This window comes from Merops nubicus, unplaced genomic scaffold (genome assembly GCF_000691845.1).
Source record: "Merops nubicus isolate BGI_N331 unplaced genomic scaffold, ASM69184v1 scaffold10150, whole genome shotgun sequence".
NCBI lineage: Eukaryota > Metazoa > Chordata > Aves > Coraciiformes > Meropidae > Merops > Merops nubicus.
In genome coordinates this window covers 11,095-37,825 of record NW_008580867.1, presented here as the reverse complement: position 1 = coordinate 37,825, position 26,731 = coordinate 11,095, and the positions used below count along the sequence as shown (strand labels likewise).

The 26,731-nt window shown below is 43.7% G+C and overlaps 1 protein-coding gene across 1 annotated transcript in view; it reads right to left on the bottom strand.

Moving 5' to 3' along the window:
- Positions 1 to 715: 715 nt before the first annotated feature.
- The window catches only part of ARHGEF26 (Rho guanine nucleotide exchange factor (GEF) 26), a 36,907-nt gene continuing 10,891 nt past the window's right edge, over positions 716 to 26,731 (bottom strand). Inside the window, exons 6-14 of the mRNA XM_008943751.1 lie at positions 18,725 to 18,877; positions 18,191 to 18,320; positions 17,664 to 17,738; positions 16,295 to 16,384; positions 12,428 to 12,582; positions 5,346 to 5,555; positions 1,949 to 2,016; positions 1,666 to 1,770; positions 716 to 858 (exon numbers count right to left, since the gene is read on the bottom strand). Coding sequence (XP_008941999.1) covers positions 716 to 858; positions 1,666 to 1,770; positions 1,949 to 2,016; positions 5,346 to 5,555; positions 12,428 to 12,582; positions 16,295 to 16,384; positions 17,664 to 17,738; positions 18,191 to 18,320; positions 18,725 to 18,877 — 1,129 coding nt within the window. The remainder of the gene's footprint in view (positions 859 to 1,665; positions 1,771 to 1,948; positions 2,017 to 5,345; positions 5,556 to 12,427; positions 12,583 to 16,294; positions 16,385 to 17,663; positions 17,739 to 18,190; positions 18,321 to 18,724; positions 18,878 to 26,731) is intronic.

The window sequence follows — 26,731 nt, the reverse complement described above, 5'->3', positions numbered from 1 at the left end:
ACCAGTTGGAGCTCCTCTGAACTGTGTGGGGTTAAACACGCCCCCCATGCGAGTGCCAAGCTGAGCACTTACTGGGCTTACTCCTGGAGCCTCAGCCTTGCCAAGATCCATCAGAGATCCAATTCCTCCGAAGGCCCGGGCCACCCCTGGACGTGTGCTGGAGGTAGTCCTCTGAGTTACAGGGTTGGGTCTCCTAGTTCAGGTTACACACGGGTTTTGACACAATTGGAATGCATCCCATTCAACTCTGTGGTACTGGGACTGCAACACTGGAGGTTCTGCAGAGCAGGAATCCCCGATACTGCCCCTCAGCTCAATGGACTGGATGAGGCTCTGGGGTTCAGTCGCCTGTGCTGACTGCTACATCCAGTTCTGCTTCTGAGCCAAAGTCAAAATGCTCAAAAGCAGATAATACACAAAGAGGGAGAGACAGAGGAACCAGAGTTGCAACTGAGATTTGAGGCAAAACGACACATGGCTCATCTCCAGTGGCTAAGAAACTACTTCTAGTTGAAACTGCCTAATGCTCAAACCAGGCTTCAGGCCAGAGCTCTCAAAACACAGGAAAGGCGCAAGTGGCAGGAACGTCATTGTGCTGCTCACCAGGCGGGTCACGCTGGTGTCCCACAGCTTCCATGCAAGAGCCGTGGGGCAAGCGGCCGTGCCCCAGAACAGCAGCTAGTGCAAAGCCTGTCGTGTGCCAAGAAGCAGCCAGCTACACGTTGGTTTCGAGTCCGAGTAAGCGTCCCATCCGCTCCATGTTCTTGTCAATGGTGGCACGACAGGTGATTTCTTTAGCACACTCCATGGGGAACCAGCCCCTTTCGCCATCCCGCAGCCGTTCCCCTTCGTACCAACCTGCCAGGGAGACCAGACAGGGAGTGACAAGCCTCAGCAAGTCATGTGTGACCTGGAGCCGTGTGCATGTCACATGGGAGAACACGCAGCTGGCATTGTCACCACACACAGCACACATCCACCTCTGCAGTCAGTAGAGACCAAAGGGGCTCTTTTATACAGACAGACTAGGAACAAAATAGTATGTAAAAATAAATACTGTAGGAAACAGGCTTAATATTGTACTGTAATCCAAGCACAGTTTGAAATAATATAGATATATCACTGCAATATAAGCAATGCAGCACAATTTGATTCCCTATGTAATAGTGGGTAACACCAAGTTAGGATTTGGCAGTCCCAGCACTGACCCATCCCTTGCACATCCAGGCAAGAGCCTGTCTTGATCTCAGGGTACTTGCTGATGTGGAGAGCTCAGGCAACGCCACTGTGCTAGGGCCTCTGGTGTCTGGGTCATGCAGCACGGACCAGGACACAACTAATACCATGCCTGTTTCTCTTGGACAACCCTGGTGCTTGCTCACTACAGTGGCTGAGCTCCCTGGTTTTAGGCAGAAGTCAGTTTCTTAATCTGTGGCCATTTCACATCCAAAACCAGCCAGGACACCCTTTCTGCAGCTAGTTCTCTGCACCGGTGATGACCGGCAATGAGTTACTATCTGTGGTCTGAACAGAGGCTGTCTGCTAGAAACCTGTCCCAAACACTAAAGCTTTAATCCAAAAAAATATAAACCATGGCCAAGGCTGTTAGGAAATTAACTTTGCTATCTGGATTCACGCACAGTGGTGACAAAAATTCTCACTCACCATCATTTACTTTTTGATAAACCAAAACAACATCAGCAACTTGAAGAGAGAGTTCATCCGACTGCTTTGCTGTGTAAGTTCTGATGATCTCTACCTGAGTCAAAGCTATGGAAGAAATAAGCCAGGCTGAATTAAACGATTCACAGAACAGAAGACCTTCTGTTATCATACAGACAGAGCTTACACTATTGCACAGCCTACACCTGCTCCCATCCCCACTAAGGGGCAGTGTGTTTCCACTCTCCCGCCAAAGCCCCCAGAAATCTTGCCAGTTGTAACTTACTCGTCCTGTCCGTTGTCTGCCCGTCTCTGTCCCATCCAAGCGCTGTGATCCAGCGAGCTCGGTCACTCCTGCAAACAGCAAAGCTGAAACTCAGGCTCTTGGTAACCAACAAGAACCACTCCCCTGTTCAAGAGTCTGCATTTAAATTTTTGCTCTTCCTCATTGTGTAAAGAAATCAAAACAAAACTTCCTTTCTCCTCCTCTCAAAATATGGCCAGAAGGTGCAATACTACTCCTAGTAATATATTATTCAAACATATTTAACTATTTTAAGCTGTCTGGATTAGGGAAAAAAAAAAATCTATGAACCTGAGATGCGATGTCTTACATACCTTTATTGTTATTTTTCAGTAATGCAGTAACTCCACTACTGTCTGCGACTAATACTTGTTAGTACTCTTACTTAACACATCTACAATACAAAGCATCTGGTAAATACAAATAGCAGTTCTAATCTACAACACCAACAGGTTTCCTATGAGTAAGAACTATCTGCAACGTGCACTTGGAATAAAAAGCAAAAATAAATTTAAAAAAGACACCAGAGTTTCTCAGAGCTCTCGAAAGGACACAAATATTTATGTTTCCAGATGTGTTGGTTTGTGAACTTGGAGCCAGCACCAATAAGCAAGGACAACAAAGGCTTGAACTGACTCCCATCCTGTATGACCCCGGAAAAATGGCATCCATGTCAGGTTACACACATTTCTGAGGAGAACAGAGAGAACTGTCTGGATTCTAAGTAATACAGTAAATACATTTACAGTAAATCACACAAGTGCAAATTCCTGACAACTGATTTTGGAGGGGAGAAACAGCTACCCGTGAGTCACTCCTGGTAATGGCTCAGCTCTAACAACCCAGCATTAGAACTCTGAATGGTGGCAAATCTAAATTTGAATGTGGTTCCCAAAGCATTTTGGTGAAGTTCTGGTTGCTGAAGGGTTTTGCTGTCAGCACAGGTTACAGTAACACAAAGGAGCTGCAGGGTTCCATTTTCCTATTCCCCCTCCCCTAAAGACATACTTATTGCAATCTTTGGATGACTTCAGTGTCTGGAAATAATTAAAACCATCTGCCTTCTGATTATTTTGAATATAAAAATTTGTATGGGGCTTTCGGCATGTACATTTCTGCATGAGACATTTAAAGTCTCATCACACTGTTCCTCGAAGAGAAAACTACTGCAAGTGTCCTACTAAGACTGGATACCCATGGATCTCACACAGCTGGCCAAAACTACAACACGTGCTACTACAGACATTTCACTGACTAGAAGTAGGTGGTACTAAACTTGTTATGTTTCAACCAAAATAAGAAAGTACGTACACAATTCTGCATAAGCTTCATTAACTTTGTGCCTTTTTAGTTGTCTGGTTTGGGGTTTTGGGTTTTTCAGAAACAGATGTTATTTAGTTTCATACTTTCCCTTAACCATTCTTTACAGGAAAACTACTCCTCCTTTCAGAACCTCCGAGAAAAACAGGATGCTGCCAGACTGTTTCCCAGTTACAGGGCGTATTTCTTCATCATCGGCATGTACCGTGTATTTTGTGCCTTATTCACAGGCTGGTATAAAGCTCCTGACCTGACGCTGGTAGTTTTGTACCTGGGAACCACACGCCCCATGAAGTGACAAAATGCTGAAGTTTGACACATGCCAGTGCTATTCCAAACACACTCCAGACTGCCCCACTTGGCATTCTTGTTGTAGACTCCTCTCCCAGCCTCCTCAAAGTTAAGACAAAGTTAAGTTTTTCTATATACATGGTAGCGTGCTTATCAAAACAGGTAATTTTCAAATAAAGTAACTCTTTTCAGAATTCTTTTCCCCTGATTGACTGCTATTTATATTACAGTGTAGAGAAAATCAATAATAAATATGCACAACAAAATGTCTTTTCATAAAAAGCCCAGACAACTAAAAACGTATTGCATTTTTTTTCCTAATAGAAAATGCATTTCCAAACAAGTTTGAATCATCTGCTTGCTTTATAATGAGATCTTTAATAGAAATTATTAGTGATCTATAGTTTCTTTCAGGGTTATTCTAAACTTTGAAAGCAACCTAAAACTGTAAATTCTTCCAGGCTGGGGAGCGTCTGGAGCACTCTGTTCCTGTCTCCTGTCCCGCCTCCAGCTCCCACTGAAACAGATAAAATCTTTCACTTCTGTGAGGGGCTGTGTGGAAGTTCCTGGCACCACAGAGGAGTGACGGCCCCTCGGATATCTGCACCCCAAAGAACAAGACACTTCTTGTTGCTGGTTTCTAAAGCAGAACGCTCTTCAAACTGTGCCAGGAGAACAAGGGCCAGCTCTCTGCAGCACAGCTCCACAGCCTCCCTGGCAGCGCCCAGCTCCTCATCCCAACGAGCCCAGAGCCTTCCCTCCTGCACCGCCCCTCGTGACAATCCCACTGCCGCCAGGCCTCGGCCTTCCTCCAGCTCAGATCACGCGACGCAGGCACACAGCAAGGTCTAAGTACCACGCTGCTCAAAAAGCTGACAACAAGGGCGAGATACTTTAAAACAACGAGCAACAAGCCAGCAAGGAAAGCATCACAAACAGAGCAAGCTTAAAGTAATTGCTGCGGTCGAGTTTGGCACTCGCCCTCTGGACGTGAGGACTCTTGGCCAAAAGCGCCATGTTAGCAGGTGAGCTGGGTGCATGACCTGCTCTGGAGCTCCAGTTCTCAGGAGGTATTTAGGACAAATAACGCACAGTCCTCACACCACAACAAAAATCAGTGATGACTCAGGGCCTGAAGTGTCTCGTGTAGTTCAAACTAAACAGTAAGAAATATCCATATAGCAACAAGCAGCCTTTAGATTGGGTAGTTTACTGAACAGCTGGATTATGTGGCATAACTTTGATTTCTTCTATTTACTCTGATGTCACTTCTGTTGAAAATAAATTAAATGGAAATCCCCTCCACAATTGCCCAAGAAATCCAAACTGCTGAGCTCTCTGTCCCGCAGCCCTTTCTCGTTTACCTGACCAGTAACACTTCCAAGGGACTCGGTAGTCCCTGGCTAGGGAGCTGGCCATCTCCAAGGCAGAGGCAGAGATAACTCACCATGTACTCCAGTATCTAGGGACATATCGCATGAGCTGCATATCCTCCTGCTCTGCCACTTGTTAAAAAAGCAGAGAAGCTTGGTTGGGTCACCTTGCCCTGCTTCGGGCGTCTCCACTGACAACACAAGTGGCACTCACCCCAGCAGCTGGCAGGTGGCACTGGGAGCGCGGCAGTGTCCTGAGCGGGGCACCAGCACCGTCCACCACCCACAGAGTAGGGTTCCATTTTGAGCTGGGCTTCCCAGATTGAAGCCGGGCACTTGGCACTAGCCTGACGGGGGCGGGGAGCAGAGAAACGACACAACTGGTGACTACTTACAGCGTCTCTGATCCCAGGAGCATCTCCACCCTCTCCCCCGCGTGGTTGCTGAGGACCTCCAGCCGGAAGATGTGAGCGGCAGAGCTCTGCCGCGAGGACAGCATCGTCGAAGCATTCTTCACCGGAGAAGAAGTCAGGTCTTCGCTGTCGCACTGTTGTACCACCAGCTGGTCCCTCAAAGAATAGTCTGTGACATTATAACTCTCTTCACTGCAGAGCAAAGATTGGAAGAAAATAACCACAAGTTGAGTTTTCCATTAACTATGTCTGGAAGCAAACTCAGAGAACCCACCTTTAAGTATGTGGTATGGCACAATTCTTCTGACACCTCAGAGCCTAATCTTTTCTCTTTATTTGGGTTTGAAACCACCAGTTTTCCAAGATATAATGTAGATCGGCTTTTAAACCCTGTGAAATTTCATTTAGTTGCACAGTTAAATGACTGTGGAGTTCTTGAGATGGTGTAAGCTCAACAGAACTCCATTAACTTTAAGAACAGGTCCAGTAGTTGTGCAGAACTGCATTTTGTTCTTCTGTAGCTTCAGATGAACAGATCTTAGACTGTTACAGAAAAAAAAAAAAAAAAAAATTCCCTTTTTCTGTGCCTGTAGAACTGTGGGTATGTAACTGCTTCCAGACAAACACTACTGCCTGCAGTTTAAATACAGGATCCTCACCTCTACTCCTCATCATTCCAGATGCAGCGGTCCAAGAAAAAGTTTTTTAGTCCAAAAACTATCTTAAAACATTCTGAAATGTAACCTTAGTTAATTGTGAATTTTAAAAACAGGCAAAGGGTTGTCACACACCGCTGGCCTTGCAGAACGCACTGGGCAACTTGGAAAGTGCTCTGTAAATACACCAACTCCCAGTCACAGAGCAAAGGTTGCTACATGTGCTTAGTAACTTCCCAAGAATGAATAGACAGAATTCTAAGAAATGCTGCAAGTCAGCAGCTTTACTTTCCTTATGGTTGAAATTTTGGTGTGAGGTGGACAAAGCATTGGACATCGCAAGTTGGGACATAAAAGCATTACTGAATAAAACACTCTGCCCTCCACAGCAGCCTTCTATTTCTAAACATGAGCATCACTTCAGTCACCTAGACCTTCCCAAGAGGTGATCACATGGCAGAGGCAGGGAACACCCCCTCCTTCAATCCATTCCCGAGTATTTACAGCACGTGCTTCACCTACTCGGCTCCCAGGCATCCTGGGCAGTGTCCTTCAGCACTCCAATGCGAGCTCAGCCAGCCACCCTCTCTATCAGTTTTGTTACTTACTCAGACCAAGGCAATACTGGAAACATTTTTTTCCAGTGGAAAAAAACTGCACTTGCAAATTTTTAAAGTTGCGAAACCTAGTTAAAGAAACAGTTAAAAGAATCTCCACCTCCTCCTCAAGAGCTAGCAACAGATCACTGGAGAAGCAGCTCTAAAGCTGTTGTTCCCACCGCAGCTTGTGAGCGCGTTTCCCAGAATTGTCTTACGTGCATTTGCAAGTTTACCAGGATGTCTCTGAACCCACAACACCGATCAATTGATGACCTCATTCCATGCAAGCTTGTAAACTCTTCAGATTTATTGATCTACACCGGTGCAGCAAGAGGAGACAGAGAAGCCCCGTTTAGCTCAACATGAAGGCAGCTGAGCCTCCAAGAGCACGCGGTGCTCTGTCCGACCCTGCAGGAAATCAGACACACCACACCTTAGGGTGCAACCACAGGTACCCCGTCCCCAAGTAACAGCTATGCAGACCCCAGTCTCAGGCACTAGGAAGTTGTGCTAGAGTCTCAGATGACTATGGTTCATTAAAATAACTTGAAAAAATACTTGAGAAGATTAATTTTGCTGCCAGAGACAAAGAGCAGCCTGAGCAGTGAAGTGGACAAATGGGATCCCAGCAGCCCCTGGTGCTGCAGTCCCCACGCCGGCACGGCCAGGGGATGCGGATTCCTCCTTCACGGGTGCTTAAACAGGGTAACAAAATGAGAGCTGATGACTTCATGTCTGCCTGGATATGGTCTACGCATTTAGTGAACTGTCAGAAAAACACCTGTGAACACACCTCAGTAGTTAATATAATGGTCTTTATAATTCTTTTTTGTAGTCCTTCAGATAAAGATTTGCTAAAAAACAACTGAGCAATATTATGACTCAGAACATAAATTATCCCTGATTTCTGTGATTAGAAGCATTAGAAGAATCTCTTTATTCTCCAAGCGACAAGGGGTTTACAGATTATATGTTGCATTTGTGGATTTTTGTGGAGTAAATTTCTGCGAGGGTCTTTAATGTAAAAACTAAGCTCTTGTTTCAGCTGCATAGGGTATGTTTTTAATTTTTTTTCTGTGAATTAAATACTTGAAATGGGTTTTTGCACTACAGCTTTGTGAATTCTCAAAATGATCAACAAACAACATGACACTAACAGAACTAACCTTCAAGTATTTTCTTCTTCTCATCTTTTTTTGAGGAATATGGGGGCTTTACAAAGGCAGCAAAAGCAACAACAGACAAGCTTAGTAAGATTTATGACATAGGAGGACTGAAATCGCTGCAGCTCATAAAAAGATAGATACTTTTCTCCAGGCCTCAAAACAGTACCAACAGCTCCTCACCATCTGCTGGTGTTCTCCACTCCAAAGGCTGGAATCACGACTCCCAGCTCAGGTACCACTGACAAAGGCACAAACGTACCAGAACTGCCAAGAGCACTTTCCCAGGAACTTAAAACAGCTTTCAAACCTCTGTGCAGTTCTCTTAGCCCAGCTCTGGATCAGGCTGTTGTGTCCTCACAGTAAAACAATTAAAAAATAAATCACATAGGAAAGGAGATGGAAGCAGCAAACTCTTCTAGAGCTCTGTACAAATGAAGCCAGGTTAACAATACTATTACACATGACTTCTTGGGTCCCAAAGTAGGGAAAAAAAACCCTATTACAAATGGCTTTTGGTCCAATTACAATAATTTAACAAGAGCACACTGAGAAGCTGCAGAATCTTCAGTGTTTCAGCACATGGAGAGCTAAGTTTTAATTTCTGCACACGTAACCCAAGGACACTAAAAGGAGTCTTGTCTTAATTCAACTCAGTTCTGCATGTCCTTCTCGTTTGAGTAGGTGTGCATGGGATCCCCCACCAAACAACAGGTGAACTGCCCTTGGCTGTGTGAAGTGTCAGTGTTTAAAGAGAGGCTGTGAGAAGGGAGGGAACAGAGACTGCAAGTTTAGGTTTCACAGTCCCCAAAATCTACCTTTAGTTTCAAATTCATTCATTTCTCTACAAAACAATGCTATTTATCATTGGAGGATGGTTGTTTCAAGTGCCATCCAGAGCAGCTGAAAGTTCCTACAGAAGGAAAAAACGTTTTGTATTTAATATTTATCACTCTCTCTCGCTCTCTCATTTTCCTAAACTGCAGACTCCAAACCAGTGAAAGGTCTGGTTGGTTGGTTGGTGTGGAGCTTGGTGGTTTTTTTCTTCCCCTCCTTTTCTTTAAGAAAGTCAGTTCCATATTTTAGCCTGCACAATCCCTGCTTAACCAAGGGCAGGGCTAGACAGACTAGCCAGGGATGCTGCTGGAGCTATTTGAGATCTTGCATCTGGCAAATAAACGTACCCTGTACGTTTTTGTAATGAATCATCAGTGCACTCCCGCTAACCAAGCAGTAGAAGAAACGTCTACAAATCCTTCCCACTTCTCACCTCTGCTGACAAACCAGCCTGGTTTGGAAGTGCCAGGCAGCCCCCAGCTCTTCACCCTGTGCGGCCTCACAAACTCTGCCCCATCCAAAGGGACTGTAAGACAGCAGATGTACAGCCATGGGAACAGGACACTGAACACATTCCTTAATGTCACTGTAACCAGGGAATGCAACCCTGACAACAGTCATTTTCAGTTTAAGACTGAAGTTTTGTGCTAAATTTTGATTTAGATTCTCAACAGGGCTATTTTATATCCCTCGCAGGGAACACCTGCATATTTTAGAGGCACTTCTATGAAGACCAAACACCTGTTGCTATAATTTGGCTGTTCTAGGCCACCTGCTCCCCAACAAAAAGAACACACACTGTCTATTCCCTTCACTCTTTACAGCTGCACCACTCTGAAACCCCCAGGGCTCCACAGAAGTTCTTTTGCACTTGTGCTTGCTTTCAGCTGCAAAATGACCCCGTACCTTGGGAGAAGCTGCAGCTCTGCGAGAAGCCGTGGCCAGGGAGTGTTCCCAGCAGCAGTGAACCTCTGGCTACTTCAGTGTGTGGAGCCCAGCCGTGCTCCCCTGCCAAGGCACTGCAGGGGCTGGCCAGCCATGGAACACAAAGACAGATGGGAGGCTGGAGGCAGTCTCAGGGGACTGTGGAAAACAGAGTATTTGAGTCGCACAGAGACATCGACCTCTCTGGAGTTCACCTGGAATCTTCTAAAAGCACTCAGGGGTGTTAACAGGTGGGTTTTCTGGGCAGCTACTTAGTTGTACTTAACAAAGCTTCATGAACTCTGGAGTTCTTCTGGGCTCTGCAGAACACAGAACTAGCTCACAGGCAGCTTTGAGCATTAATAACTGAAATATGTAACCACATCCCTACGGACCCGGGAGGGCATGTAGGATAGGAGGGGGCACTGGACTTCTGGTGGAGATGAAGTCAGCTGTATCCTGTTGTTAGTGGGATGGAGTTATAGTGCACGCATCCAAGCCTGCAAGAGGTCCTGGAGGAACTGCCTCCTCTGTACCTGCCATTTCCTGTCAGGAGGTGAAACTGCGGCTGAGGAAGATTATGATGAATAAAATATCACTGAAATTGAAACTAAGAACTCTGAAGCATGCCCAAGTACTCACCAACACAGGACCTCCCTTTACCTGTTTTATAGCTAAAATATTCTCATTGAGGAAAGTTTTCTGGAACACTTGCTCACTCAGTAGTTCAAATGCAGTTCTGACCTTTGGACAGAACCTTGTTTAGCCTGGAAGAGACTGAGAGGAAACCTTATTGCTCCCTACAACTCCCTGAAAGGAGGCTGGAGTGAGGTGTGGGTTGGTCTCTTCTTCCAAGTAACTGGCAACAGGATGAGAGGAAACAGGCTTAAGTTGCACCTGAGGAGGTTTTGACTGGATCTTAGGAAGAATTTATTTCCTGCAAGAGTGGTGAGGCAGTGGACGAGGCTGCTCAGGGAGGTGGTGGAGTCACCATCCCTAAAGGAGTTTAAAAAAATCCATAGCTGTGGCACTTCAGGACATGGTTTAGTGGTCATGGTAGTGTTGGGTTGGTGACTGGACTTGATGATCCTAAAGATCTTTTGCAACTTTAATGATTCTGTGATTCTCTGACAGTGTCCTGAGATGGGGTGGGAGTGGTGACACACCATGCCTGGCTGGGCTGGAGTTACCCAAAGTCACCAACACAACTCTTCTTGTGCAACATGAGCAATCTTCTGAAATGCAACTGCTCAAGGGAAAATACGTTTCAACTCAGGCAGCCACAAACACGTCTGTGCGCTGCTGCGGCGGCTGCAGTGACACTGTGGGTGGCAGGACAGACCGCTGCAAGCTCCACTATCACCAAGAACCTTCTTCACTTGGGCAGAGCACACGCTTCACACTTCACGCTCAGCGGGCCTGGGAGGCTCGCAGCAGTCGGTCCTTTGCCATTACAGCTGGTTGTGCAGGGCGCCTCAGGAGCCTGGTTACATCAATCTAATCCTTAACATCAAGTCTTCTTTCATTTTCGCTTCTGGGCCCATTTAGGACATTCCCATTCCGACAGCTTGGAAGGTGTTATAAATCAAAAGCCTCGACGTTTAGATAAGATCAGTTGTTATAAAGATCTGGTTCATAATCTGGATACCAAGCCACCACAAAGGAAACCAATAAACAGTGTAACAGCACAGATAATAGACTGGTCACTGTTTTCCCAACTCAACCACTTACATAGCTACCAACACAATGATGTGTCAGCAGTGGTCCCAGGAGCAAAGAAATGAGCTGCTGAAAGAGTGCAGCACAGCTCTGTGATGTGCTGCGAGTGATTTAATGAGGGACTGTCACAGAAACTCAGCAGCCTATGTTTGCTAAACACCGAATCTCAGAAACATGTTCACATCAGCGATGGCTGAGGAGAAATCTAGGTGCTCTTCATCCCATCTTTATTAAAACAAAAAACACTTCAGAATTGCCCCCCCCTCCATTTTAAGTTTGCTTATTCTTTGCTTAAATATTGGCATGTACTTCCCAGATTTTATATCACACCTCATTCTTCTAAATACATTTAAATTATGGATTTGAAGTTTCACAGAACAGCATTCTTTAAAAAAAGCTGGTACTTGGCTTAACTGGCCAACCCAGACACAAAATAATTGTTATTCTAAAAGGAGCTTAGCCTCAGGAATAAGGTTTATCTATCAAGTATTATCTAACAGCAAAGGATGTAAATTCTAGTCAGCTCAATATCAACCTATACTTCCCCTCAGATCTAGTGAGAGAAATTCAAACAGACTAGCAGAAGTTGTATCCCACATGTCACTCCCCAAACCCACCCATCTGTGGAGGGGAAGTGCGGTAGGGAATGGCAATTACTCCTTCTTTATCCTCCAAAAACTTCTCCCTTTGCTAAGGCATCAAGGATGAACTTTTTCATTTGTTTGACAATTTGAATTTCAATTGCATTTACCAAAAGTAAATCCTGTTTAACAAGTGGTTTCTTCTCATTCCTGAATGCAGCCCAATAGAACAATATTAGAAACTCAAATTAACTCATTCACATTCTTTCTCACACGGCTCATTAAAACCTATCAATGGCTTTACAAAGGTTTACTGGACTTAAAACATGTTTAGTCCCCATTTCCCCCAATTTATGCTGCAGAGGTACAAGGCCCACTTACTTCTCTCTTTCAAACAAGCCAGTGGCTAGAAAACATGTGACAATGCCATGGGCACGACCAAGTTTGCATTCCAAAGCCCGAGAGTTTTGGCTTCCGCTTCCCCTCAGGTGAGGCATACAGCAGTCACCAGAATTTTAAGAGACAATGGTAACTCAGCTGTTCTCTCTGCAACTCAAAGAAATTTCATATTGGTGAAGCTCTTACCTCTTCTTTTTGGTGATAATGAGGACATCATTGAAGAGGAAGAAGTAGACCTGCTGTTTAGAAGTTCTTTTAGAAAAGAGCCCGGTGTCTTCTACGTATGCTGTTAGTTCACCCCTTTTCACTAACCATCGTGAAGAGGAAACCAATGGAAATGGCTAAAAAGCAAAAAAAATAACATTTTAAGCCTTCAAAAGTAGAGATTTTTAAAAATCAGGTAATGGAGTGCTATATATTTGGGAAAAAAATGCTTGAATAAACTCAAGGCTCAGGGATAACGAAGATAAGCACAAAACAGGCTACCAAGGTTTATGGTATTGTCACCATTCATGTAACACACAAGTAAGAACCTGCAAGTCCTTGAGACTCACTCACATGTGATGTAGCTGCTCACCTACGCTAACCAGCCCTGCCTGGTCACTCTTGGGATGTAACAGCCTGGGAGAGATCGCCTAAGGAAATGAAAGATAAAAGGACCCTTTTCTAGAAACACTGAGTTGCTGTAGAGTGAGCAAACATTCTTTAAGCAAGTATGAACATGGGATTTTCCTCTAAGTACCTCACAGCTCTTCTACCTTCACCTGTTTAGGTGGGAGAAGAGCTTCACCCGCTCATCTCAAGCCCCAGGGCTGCTGCTCACTTTGTCTCACCTCCCGGAGGCCAGCTAAAGCGACGGTCTGCTTGTCTGATAGTGCATTCTGTAGCACACAGACTAGAACACTTGTGAACACCTTTAACGGGGTGTATGAGCTCCTCTAGACCAGAGGCTCATGGTGTGTGCACGTGTCACTGCTTCCTTGGAAAGTCAGTCCGGTTTGGGTAAACCTTCATCCCCCAGCCTACGAGGGGTTGGCAGAACCATCCTTCCAAAGGAAATCACTGTTCCAAACACATTTTTGTCCCGGGACAGCAGGAAGGGAAGTTTCCCACATACCTGCTGTTCTCATTACAAGCTCTTAAAATATCGCCCAGTTACCTGTCTGCTGTCACAGCTTTATTTAAGGTGGATAATTAAGGATGCCACAGCTCCTCCTACTCTTCACCCAGATGATGTAGTTGAACTCTATGTTGGGCAGGGCAGGATCTCCACTTCTCTCTAAGGTGAGAACTAAAACCTGCAACCACTGCAGCAAGCCATAGAGGACCATGCTTATTAATCTAAATTATTCCCAACAGTGGGAGAAACAGACACCATAGAAGGAAGACACCTTTTTGTTTCTCTGCGCCATGAACATGAAGGGAGACTCGAGACTGCACATCCTGTCTTACAAAGAACAGATCCTCTCTGAAGCTGTCCCATGACATCGGGTGCCAGAAGGATGAAGGGCCCCAGGTGAAATAGTCAGATTTGTGCTAAATAGTCAGATTTGTGCTTCTGCTTCCACTGGAACTCGCTTTCTGCTTATCAATACTCCCAACTTCCTTCGCTGCTGTTCAAATTCATTATCAGTCTTGCTTATTAGGCTAACAAAGACATGCTCTTTATTTTACCTCCCCCCTCATTTAAAGCACCTTTCACATGCTTGTAAAAATATATTTCTTCATTGAGTTTGTCAGCTGCCACCTTCACCCTACATGGGCTGCATTTTTAGATCTTTTAATCTGTCCAGCTGCCCTCTGCTGAGCTAACTTGAGCGTGCCAATACTTGCCCCATTTATGGCAAAACCAAAATACAGCATAAAAAATTAACTCTGCAATTTTATGCATGGCCACCCCTTCGGTTTTGAGGTATGATTTTACAGCAATTCCAACATAGCACATGACAATATTTTTCCAAAGGTGCTTTTTCTGCCAGCACACAGCAGCACAGACCTCTCCTCCTCCTGCTTGGAGCAGATGAAGCTGCTCAAAAATCATCAAATGCAGCAGCACTCTGAACTACATCAAGTTATTAATAATTAGAGAGACCTGAAACTTTTCACTTTCCCTGGACTGACGCAGGTCCCAGCAGAACCAGAACAGGCAGTGATGACTGTCCACCCTGCCCGGACTGGAGCACAGACACCCATCAGCACAGAGCCTTCACTACACAAATACCTTAGTTTATTAAATGCATTTTCTACCATATTCTCCAATCTGGACATGAAGAATTTTGTTTCAAATATATATTTTGTAAGTAGAATTTAATCCTGGTCTGTTAGTGAACCAGAGTAAATCAATCTTATTATAAATCACTGTAGCTTCAGGTCATTAACTGATATTTGGCACTCAGGTCAGGTCAGCAGCTAACAGACTTCTGTCAGTCCAACTCTGTTGCTTTCTCCTAGGACTGTATCCTGTGATTTTTCTTATGGATGGTCCTTTCCTTAAAGACACTTCATTAAACCCCCCAGGCTGTGACAGGCCCCTCAGCTCAGGGCTCAGAGGCAACACTCCCAGAGGAACTCCTGAGCTGCATCACTGACATCAAACCAAGTTCTCTATCAACACTTGGCTTGGAAACATTTGCCACACTTTCAGTCAAAGCTCTGCTGGTTCAGTACCATCGAGTACCATGATAATTTAAAAAAAAAAAACAAACAAAAAAAAGGGCTTTTCCATTTCCTGAAATGCAGTAACAGCCCATGTGACAGCTGGGGAACATGAACCATCGGCCACGCCCTCAGTTACACCACCATACTTTTGGTGACTTCGCAAAACAGAAAGACTTTAGATGCTCCTTGAACACAGAAGTCACAAACATGTTTGTTCATGAAGACAAAAGGACTTTTGCAGAAAAACACAATTTAAAAATCCAAAAGATAAGTTTAAGAATAAGAACTTCTGAACCTTAATTAAAAATTAATTTTGACATTTAGCTATGTACAAAAGTGATAAGAGCATTTGAGTAGCTTCTCTTGTACTCCAGGAAATATTCTACAGCCGTATCTAACAAAATAACATGCAAAAATCTCAAATCCCTGAGACTGATCCAGAACAGAAATAGTTTCCCCAATTTATACTGGCTATGAAACAGAATTACGGCACCACGGTAACCGTTTTACAGACAAAAAGTACTTTAAAAACTTCTATTTAAGGATGAACTAAAAATTAATCTGTACTCCAAGTCAGTTCATCATGTTTCCCTGACGGACTGTACTCCAGAGGCAGCTTGTTTTTAGTGCAGTGTTAATTTTTCTGTAGTTGTCAAAAGAGTACATCGTATGCACCATCTCCACTCTGCACAAAACAGGCTGTCAGGACTCAAAAACGCACTGAAACGGGGCCAGCGCTGTCCTTCACAGGCCAGCTGGCCTGCTCTCAAACCACAGAGACGCTCTAAACCACTAAATGGTTATATTTAAGATGCACAAAGGAAAAAAGACTCGCATTAAAAGAACTGCAGAAAAAAAAAAATCCCTGAAGTTGCTGTGACTGCCATGGAACCTGGAGAGCAGCAAGCTACAGTGTGCAGGAGAAGGACTGCACAGGGCCTCGCTGGGCAGGGAGAGCACACACGCCACGGGAGCACCTGCATGCCACTGGCCAGTCCTGTAGCTGCTGAAGCTCGGGATGGAACCATAAAGCCCAAGGACTTCAGGCTGTCCAAAACTCTACTTCATACTAACCAAAGACGTGAGACTTATCACCATTGTTAGCAAATGTAGTGATGTCACTTGTTCAAAAGTGTTTTATTTCTTTATTATTATTGTTCTAATTAGATATTATGATTGTTTTCAGTCTTTAGCAAAAATCTGGAAAAAAAAAAAAAACCTTAGATAAATTGAGAAACATCTTTTAAAAGACAACATTTCCTCAAAGGCTGATCAAGGTCCTTTAAAGAACTGTGTTTTTAAAAACATGAGCTTCTACTTGCTACACGGTATGCTAATAAAGAAAATATATCATTATCACAAAAGCATAGTCATTATGTAACAGCATCCTCATACCTTGATTTTAAATTCCAGTTGGGAGTTAATGGTGTACATCATTTCTGTCCTCTCCATTTTCCGAGCGCCTTCATTGCACAAACGCACTAGCTAGAAACAGGACATTTATGTAACAATGCATTATTAAAATAACCCTGCACTCAGGCCTCACGGTACAAACTTCTGCTCCCGCACAAAACGCGCTCCCCAGCCAAGCACCTTCCAGACCAACAGGTGACTGCGAGGCGCTCCCGCCCAGCCGCAGCAGCTCCGCCGTGTCCCAGGGAAGGCTCTGCTGCAGCCGATGCTCCGCGTGTCACAGGAGCTGTGCTGCGGTGCCGGGGACGCCTGAGCACGGAGCGGGGAGAGCAAGACACCCGGCAGCTGGGAAGACACGGCCCCGGGGCTCCCAGCCACCAGTGGGGCTCGCTCCGAGCACAGCTGAGCCCCTCACACACCACCCAGCTCCTGCGGGAAACCCAGCCGTCCTGGCAGCAGCAGTGCTGCCGAGTTAGAGTATCTTTCAAAGTGACAGTAATTTAGGCATAAAACAAATCCCTGGTGGTCTTTCTTAAATAAAACAATGTAGAGTGTTTATGCTTCAGTGTTCTTCTTCTTTGCATTATTTATGCATGGAAAACGACTATTTTTCCCTTAAAGCAGAGAAGGTTCAAGACCCAAGGTGATATCTAGCCCCAGCGTGCAGAGGAAGGTCTTATTTTAATAGGGAATGCCCAGCACTTCATATTCCACCACAATCTATGAGACACTACAGTTTCTGAATTTCTGAGATCCTGGAGGCAAAGAATATCCAGTCCTTAGACCCCCAGGTTTTCTTTTCACACCACAATGTCCTGTTTTAGAGAGTTGTTTATATTAAACAGATAGACTGGAATTTCCCACCAAATGGAAGGAACCAGAATTTATCATACAAGTCAGTGCTGTTGATACGTACAAACAGCATACAGAAAATGGACTGACTTGTGCTGCACTCTTCTTCCACCACTGACTCCTGGAAAAAAAAAACTACAACTACAGGAGAAGAGAACAACTGACAATTGACAGAGGGTGACCTGGTTCACTAAGAGCACATGGAACACACGTTTGCTTAGAAGATTCCAGTTTTCCCTTCATCAGGCAGCGCCGTCCCTGGCACTACACCCACCACTCATGCAGCTTTCTGCACACAGAATGAATGTGTCCAGCTACACAGTGAACAAAATGACTAATAAACATGAAAATTAATTCTCAAGCAACTAACAAATCCCAAAAGCAGCCATTTCTCATGGTGGCTTTTTGAATGACAAACACATGCAATTCAAGAAGGAAAATAGTCAAACAAAGCAGAAAAAAAAAATTCTGCATCCAGATTACATTTTAAAGAACACACCTTGCTCACTTCTTTCAGAGCTTGCTTGCAGTTCTCATATTTTGATGAATCCTTTGGAGTTTTCTGACAAATAGTCTGAAATAAAACATCAGTTACTTCAGGAGACTAAGCAACACAGACTGTAACAAATACAGAATTGGATATATACAATAACTGAAACCAAAGGGCTGAAGCCCCAGCTGTGGGCTGGGGTAAATGAGGGAACGCGAGCTCCCTTCTCCAGAGTGCTCTGTCACACCAAGGAGCGCCCCTCTGCTCTCAGAACCATTTTGACTCTTTATAGCACAATTTCTCTATTAGAATGTCTCACTATGTAACTTTTGAATGGAGGATCAGGAGCAGAGGTACCAGTCACAGTAAACAAACAAATGCTCCAGTTCCTTATAACAGAGCAGCATCTACAGCCCAGTACCTGTAGAGCTAAGAAGATACAAAGAGACTGGAATGAACGAGGAATTGAATATGGAAGAATGTAAACGTCAAAAGAACAGCATCGAGGAAAAACAGAAAAATAACTCTGTTCTCACATCCATCAGTAAGGGCAGACGAGTAACTCTCTGCATGGGAAGAATGAGGAACGAGATCATTGGTAAATTCCGGCAATCTTCATGGGACTCGATCCGTGACAACACCTCTTTAAATGCTGGATTGGTGGCTCTGAGGGAAGAAGAGGAGAGAATGAAGCGGTTTCACTGAAGACTTGTGGAAGTTGCTAGATTTTAAATAAATTATTATTTTAACAGTGAATCACAGAATCCTAGGTTGGAATGGATATCAAGGATCATTTGGCCCAACCTTTCTCAGCAAAAAAAGTATGATTTGAGGGAGTCACATCAATGAAGCCTTCAGCTTTACTACTTAGATGTGCAAGTCCAGTGTTGACATGCAGAAAGCTCAAGTTGTGCCCCCTGAGGATGTGGGTGCAGACAGGCTCAGGCAGAGCGCACAAGGAAACTGCTGCAGCTGGAAGCTAGAGCTTTAGCACCATGTACTGCAGCCTGCCACGCGCTCCTACTACAAAGGGGGTGATTTTACAATCCTATTTTAAAATCAGTCCTTACAGTAACTTCTGCAGTGTCCGCTGCTGGTAGACCTCGTTGGTGCAGTATTTTACATACGGATCAAATGTTGAAGAAGAATGCTTCTCAACTATATCACTAATATCATCAATAAAGATGTTGTTCTGATGTCTCGCTTCAAGCTCTTTGAAGAACCTGTGACAAAAGAAAATAAATTACTCAGTTTTACAAAAACGTGCAGATTTTCTCTGACTATGTTCACCTGACACACCCATGACTTTCATAAGCTAAGGACAACTGGAACAGCCTGCAGCAGGGTGAGCTCATCTCTCCTTTGGCAAAGCAGCCAGGTAAATCTTCACGCGACACAAGTCAAAGGCTGCTGCTGTCACCTGGCAGAGCTCCGCAAAAGCAGCACTGGCAAAGGTACTTCCCATCCTCTGGCTGCCAGAACTGAAACACCATCACCGATCTGGTTAGACTGGAATTTCCAGAAACGGGGTGGGAAAAGAAATGAAACAATTTCAAGCACACATTAAAACATTTCCTCTTGTAATGAAGCAAGTACTATAGCAGAAACGCTCAGTGAAATGGAGTTGTGTGTGAACTGCTAAACTAAGAACAAAAACGTACCTTACAGGCTGAGCTGGATGAGGTGCTCATGCACCATATACTTCTCAGTGCACCACCGAAACCAAACATGTTGGAAACGATTAAAATGGGAACAGAAACCAAAATCTTGATCTGACTTTTTCCCCTAAAAAATACTTGTTCTGAGAACATGCCTGTTTTTCATCCTCTGTTCCCGATGTAGGTCCCCTCTGGCCTCTGAAAGCTTTCCACTCCTCCTCACATTTCTGATTTTTCCAGAAAACAAAAGCCATTATTCCCATGATGCTTGTTAGCAGTATCTTACTGATTGGTGTGCAGGAACTCACACACATCAGCTATTGCAGCTCATCAGAATTATCTGCACTGACACACTGACATCAGGAGAATCCTTAAAAATCTAGAAGTTGCTGAAAACCTCTCGTGTACTAGTCTTGCCTGCAGACTTTATAGAAGATGATAAACTAGAATCCTGAACTCTTTGGAGTAAACCAGCTAATAAAAGATTTCTCAGCTAAGAAAGGAAAAATTTCAAAGGAAATACTTGCAACATATGAACTCACATCAAGTTACAATATTTTGAAACTTAATAAATGGCTGAAAGAAATATTTTCTCATTACTAACACTGGCTCTTCAAAATCAGCCACCTTGCAGCATTTCATTTTCTTAAGTGCACCACCAATGTTCTCCATAGTCTGTTTTAGAAACAAACCTCAATCACGTAAGAGAAGAACAGGATGAACAGAGATTTATCCTGCAAGTGTTTAACAACACACATTAACTAACATTAAGACATTTTTTCAGGTGTGCTATAAGAATCTGCCTGAATTGAGAGGTTCACAGATTCTCACCCTGTCACTCACACAGAAGGATCAAGGGTTTGCGGTTTTGTTGTTGTGCTTTTGCATTTTTGGTTGGTTGTTTATTTCAGAGTTCTGACACATTACCTGCAGATTGAACAGACTGACATATATCAGTGTTACCATTTAGTGAAAACAGGCCGCTGCCTGCAGATCCATCTGACGCTGTCTCCTTCAGCGCCCGGGTTCCTCCTCACTCTTCCCCTTTCAGGGGTGCAGCAGGATTGTTTAATAGCATTGCCATTTTGCAAGGCAGTGGCCTCCAGCATCCTCCATCCACCCATCTTATTTCACAGCACAAAATGTTTCAAGTTGTCACTGACTTGAACTATGCTGCGTATTTGGGTTTTTAGTATCAAGACCACAACACACAAAGCTTCTGAGAGATCTCACACAATACAAGGACAACTACTGTAGTTCATGGTTGTTCATGTTCATGAAATGTCACTGGGGTCCCAGAAGGTGGAGGTGGAAACTCTCCAAGTCACACAGCTACAGTTTCCCATGTACCACAACAGCCAAATTTGAACTGCTGACCACCATGAACTGCAGACAACTGGAACTCATTTCTACTCTACTTAGACATGTTTATAGTTGGGAGAACTTCTCAGCACGCTGCCAATTTACTTTCCTCAGGAAACAAGGAAATAACAACACTTCTTCCTGCTGTATGTTATGGCACATTGACAAGGTGTTGGGGCCTGCCCAGTGGACTGGAATTTCCACTTTTAGGATTTATCTGGTGCTTCATCAATGACATCAGTCACAGCCACTGTTAAGGAACAGCACAAATCTTGGATAGAAGAAGATTTAAACAAAAGAAAAAGAAGAATAAAGAGAAGGGCCAAGAGCAGCAGCACATTCAGGTCCCATTCCCCACAACATGTACTATAAGAAATAGTACCTCTGGAAATCACACATAGGAGTTTGAATCAAAGGTGTCTTTTTTGCATCCAATCTGCTAATTACTATATAGCAGACACATCATAAAAACGTTTTACTTAAAATCTTTAGACAGACTCTGTCATAAAGATCAGCACTGAATGATTGAGTGACCCTATTCAATGTAACCAACCCTGAATGAAGTGTACAGTGTGACTGGCTTTTTTTGCTTAACACCAGAAGGATTTAATGCATTTGTTTCTGCTAAACCTGGAATTCTTCTGATTAAAGTTAGCTCTGATTAAGAGAAAACTAAACAGCACCATAAGACAGCATCTGATTTCCCTCATCTTGCCCTTATGTTCCTTAAAAGAAACGTCCGGTTTGTCACAGTCTCAAACTCCCCCTCCCCTACAGGCTTTGTGCCAAATGGAGACATGCAGCTTTCATTCATTTCCCGTTTGCTACTTTTGATAGCACAAAACCTGGAAACAGGAGAGAATGCAGCCTGCCCTGTCTTCATGACAAGAGTTTCCTCCTTCAAAGTTCTGGTGGCTGTGGTTAAGGGTCTTCCCCTGTCTTCAGGCAGCTCATTAACAAGCTGGTTATCACCATCAGCAACAACATCCCAATACTTGCTCAGGCAATTTTCTTAAGCTATTTTTTCCTACTCATTGGCACTTCTTTACTCAATGACTAACATCCACAACTTTCTCAAAAAGCTCTAGTTAATTCAGCTGTACAAACACAAACCCAGTGGTACACACACGTTACCAAGTGTTTTCTACAATTCAGCTTGACAAGGCCTGAACCATGACTCAGCTAGAACTGCAGAACTGCCATCAGCAGAGTGCTGCTTCAACGGATGCCATGAATCAGCGTGGTCAACACTTCTCAACATTTACTCTCACTTCACCCCTAGATAAAGATACTAAGCAGGACTTACATTCATACTAATACTCTACGCTGCTATATGGATTTTACAAAATTAGATTGCACTGGATCAAAAAAGTTTCCACAGGCAGTTAAAAGAGATCTTATCTAGGTCAAATCTGAGTTAGAAAAACACTTCTCTTAGGGATAAAAAACTGATTACGGAATCAGTTATTATCCAGGAGAAAAACCCATACAGGATCCAACAACAGTGCAGAAAAGGAATATGCAGAAAGGCTGGAGGTACCCCAAAAAATCTGAATAGATTATTTACATGAAGGGTTGCTACAGGAGACAAGCGATAGGTTACTCTGGCGAGCAAGACTGGGAAAGGGTCTGTGGAAGATATGTCTGAAACAGAAGTAAACGTGAAACACCAGAAGTCACCAGAACCAATTGATCAGGACCCAAGAGAGCTAAAAGTGGAAAAGAAATTCTGATAGTCACTAGAAGATCATTTTATTCTGTTTGCAAACACAACAGACCACACTCAACATCATTACAGGGCTGGGGAGAGGAGCAGACGGTTAAGACATCACATTTCGTACACGGGTTACGCAGTCATAGAATGCAAACTGGAACAACTCTCAGCAAGCCTACTCACAAGTAACTGGCTGAATGATAAGCCAGTTGCCTTTTCAACTACTTAGAGCTTTCTGGCAGAAATCCAGACAATACAAAGGCCATGGCAACCCTGCCAATATATTCTGTTACAGCGAGATTCCTGAGCCAGTGGGTAAGTGCTCATAGCATCCAGCTCAATGGTATGCATTTCAGGAACACACATATTGATTCACCCAATTAATACCCACCGACAAATGAAACCACAAAGAACACTCAGTGGCACTTGAAACGTCAATCTTTTTGATGAATTATGAAGACATCACAACAGGAGTCTCCATGTTAAAAACCCTTCCCAAGCTGAACGAAGTCATGCTTTTAACACCGCTGAGAAGCGGGGTGCTTCTGCCTGTTGTTTCAAGCCTGAAAAGTCACCTACATATTCATTCATCACAGAACAAAGTGACCTCTTGGTGTCACAAACAATGAATTTATAAACCATTCTGTGAAGCTTTCTGGCAACAGGGATGAGGCTACTCCCACGTAACACACTTCCTAGAATGGCCACGTGAGCAAACACAGCCAGCAAGGACAGTGTTTCTGTCTCCTCTGACAGAGGAGAAGGACCTGACTCGTAACTTGTCGCACGCTCTAGAAACCCAGGCTGTCACCTGCGACCCCCACCTTCTCAATAACCCACCGTTAGCACCGGCAAATCCTGAATGTTGTTAACACGTGCAAGAGAATTAATCGTTCTGTGTATCTGGGAAGAAATTTCTGTTAATATAAAAATACAAATGGTACAAACACATAAATCAATCATCGCTTAGTCTGAGGGAAGTGCATCAGCCAGGGAATCTCCACCACAGGCTAGAAGTAACTCTGATTTAGGGTACACCAAGGAAACTCTCCAGAGAGAGTCTTGAATCTGTCAATTCCTTTCAGCTGACAAATGCCCCCACTGGGCTCCTGCCCCGGTGGCTCCTGGCAGCCCCACACCAGCAGCCAGCTGCCAGCAGGCCCAGGTGAGGCCCTCGCCAGGGCAACCATGCCAAGCTAGCTAGCGCCCAGCTTCCCACACTGCACAGGACTGCTTCTCCATAAATCACGTCTGCACACACCCCCTCCATACTGACCCAGCCCCAGGAGCCACAGGATGATGAGCAGGACAGCAAACACCACGCTGGGGCAGGCAGGATTTCCTGGGTTCCAACACTGCACAGACCGACCTCGCTGCTGTCCAGAGGAACGGGGAGCAACACAACGCAGCTCATCTGTGTGCAGTGCCAGCTTTCAGCCCGGGGATCTGAGGCTTAAAATCTCACTGGAACAAAGCACGCTGACCCCACGGTACAGGAGAGGAGCCAAGGGACAGACATACATCCTCCCACTGTGACAGCCTCGCCAAACATGGGTATTTCTAGACTTGCTAAGAACTTGGTGCCCTTTCAAGGCTATACTTTTTTAATGCACAAAGGGCAACAATTTCAGTTCTCTGAAACCAGACTGAAAGCTCACTGCTCACTGAAAGCCTTCACCAAGAACACTGCTTCCTCCTTCCCTATCAGTCTGTGCGAGGAAAGCAGACTCAAGTTCAATAGCTGCTGAACACCCACCCACTTTACTACCGAAGGAATATGCACACACACAAAATACACTTTCCTCTTTTGTGTTTTGGTTGTGGGCTTTGGTGGTTCCCCCCGATCTTCCAAAAACTGAGCAACAGAATACTGCATTCTCTAAAAGTAATGTTTTTATTGCCTAGTTAACTGATTCAATACACACACTTCTTAAATGAATAGAAGGACTGTAATTTTCTACAGAAAAAGATGAAGCTGCATCATTTAAAGTATGTTGTTAAGCAGTGAAATATTAACCTAACTTACAAAAAAGTACTCCAAGTAAGCTTACTTGGTTCCTAACATATATTCACGGAAACAAAAATAAATTAAGATACTCAGAGAAGATGTTAATCTACCTCACAAACCCAAGTGTTTATAAACAGTCAGAACCCTTCAAAATATTTTTTGTTAATGTCTTTTTCTGCTAATGCTGATATTCTGACACGCCATCAGCTTTTCACCTTTTGCTGTCTGAACAGCAGAGAGAAGCAAAATGTTAAAGCTTTCCCTTCTCCAATAAATTTGGTGATTTGACCTGTCAGACCAATTGTTCTTGAAGACATTTCACTGATCTCCCTGTCCCTCCTCTTTCCCAAGCCAGGCTCTTGGGAACCTGACCTCTCTGCACCACAGCGCGGGACTATACTGATGTTCAGTTGTTCTGACTGATGAGATTGACTGGGCTGTTCTCAGACCACACAAGCTCCTCCCTCAGAACAGGAAGGCCTGCAACACCCCCACCAGCTCCCCTCCCCACCCAACAGCTCCCACTGCTCAGGCTGCAGTTCTGTCCTATCAGTTCTGAACTCACGTATTACACATACGAGCAAACAGGCAATAAAAGACTTAAGAGCTTTCTGAAGCCACCTTACCAGATGTTGTCATACACAAACACACTGCAGAGTGCACAAATTACTCAGATCAACTCTTCTTTATTAGAGATGTTCCAATGAGCTCCCAAAAGCAGAGACGGACTTTGCTGTCTGTGTTCTGCTTTTAACAAAGGCAGCTTTGTTCTGTTAGAAATGGCCTTGCCGTGCATTAGAAGCCTATCTTGGCGCTTCTGCAGTTTCCACTGAACAAGTCAAAGTTACTAGATACAAGATTTAAGCAATTCTGACTAAAGATAGTATTTTTATCAGTTCACATTCTTCAGCTCACCAAACTTTTGACTGATCCACCAAAACTACAGATAACTACAATCATACTCAGATTTTATATTTTTAAAGTAAAGGCTGCTTAAAATATAGCATCATAAGACAGAGGCTCAATTTTATTATGGTTTTATAACAATAAGATGGATTTTGCTAACTTGAAAGATCTTGAAAATGGGAAGCAACAGTCTGGAGATACTAAGAAAGAGATTTCTCTTTTAAAATCACTTTCATTGTTTGCAAAAATGGGGTTGTAGAAAGCTAGCAGAAAGTTTTATTGCAGTTTAACAGTACTGCATAACTCAGGAAACAAAATATGTTTTCATTTAAGTTTAAAAAGGAGTTATGAATCCTGTTTTTACTCCAAGTTATAAAAACACAAGTTCTTAAACCATTAGACTTTCCAGACAAGAAAGAATATGATTATAATTTCAAGCTAATGTGGTATTTTCCATTCTCACCACCCCACTTTGAATACTTAAATCAAAAATCTTGTACGAATTTCCCTAAAAATGTTGCTCTCCTCACCTCTGCCTTAAATACGTTAAATAAGACATAATTGGATTTAATGATTTAGAAGGTTTATTCAACACAGGGAAAAACTCAAGTGCACGTATTTGCATTGTTATGCTAGTGCAGTCAGCTGGGTCTTATAGAAACAACCCATAGAAGGCTACAGAGTAATTAGTTAATTGATTTCTATTAAGCCATCTATAAAAAGATGGCAATACCCTCTAATATACCATGGTTCTGTGACACCAACAAAAAAAAATGTCTAGCAAAAAAAATGGGCTACATGATCCTTTACTTTTACAATTCACATTTCACATATGGTGAAGCCTTTAAAAAGTACTGATTCCTGAAAAAAGGGCTCTGACAAGCTGCACTCCCTGACAGCTCTCGCTCCTGGGCAGCTGAGGATTCAGACAACACCCAACTGCTGGCAAAAAGTCCTTGACCGTGACAGAGAAAACCAAAAGATAACAAGGGGATGGAGAAATGAAGGTATACCAAACACATCAAATATACACCTATTGTATTGCTCCTAAATTAGGTTTGCACTTGACTCACCCAGTACATTAGACTCTCTCACAACATATACTCCATGAAACAAAACCTTATTACTGCATAAACTTCAGAAGACAAAGTCCAACTGCTGCATAACAGGCATAAAATTCCACAGACTTCATGGGTCGACAGAGAAATAGAAACCAAGAAAAGCCATTACCATAACGGGGAACATGAAACTCAAGAAGTTCCACAAAGGTAAATGTGGGTTTAATGCTAAAGAATTCAGAACTTCACAATTTCTGCAAGAAAGAAACAAAGGAGTCAAAAGGAAAAGGAACAAACAAAAGAAAAATAGCTGAGACGGTGGGAAGGACTGACTCCAGAAATAATACTGCCCTGACAGACTCCTCAGGCAA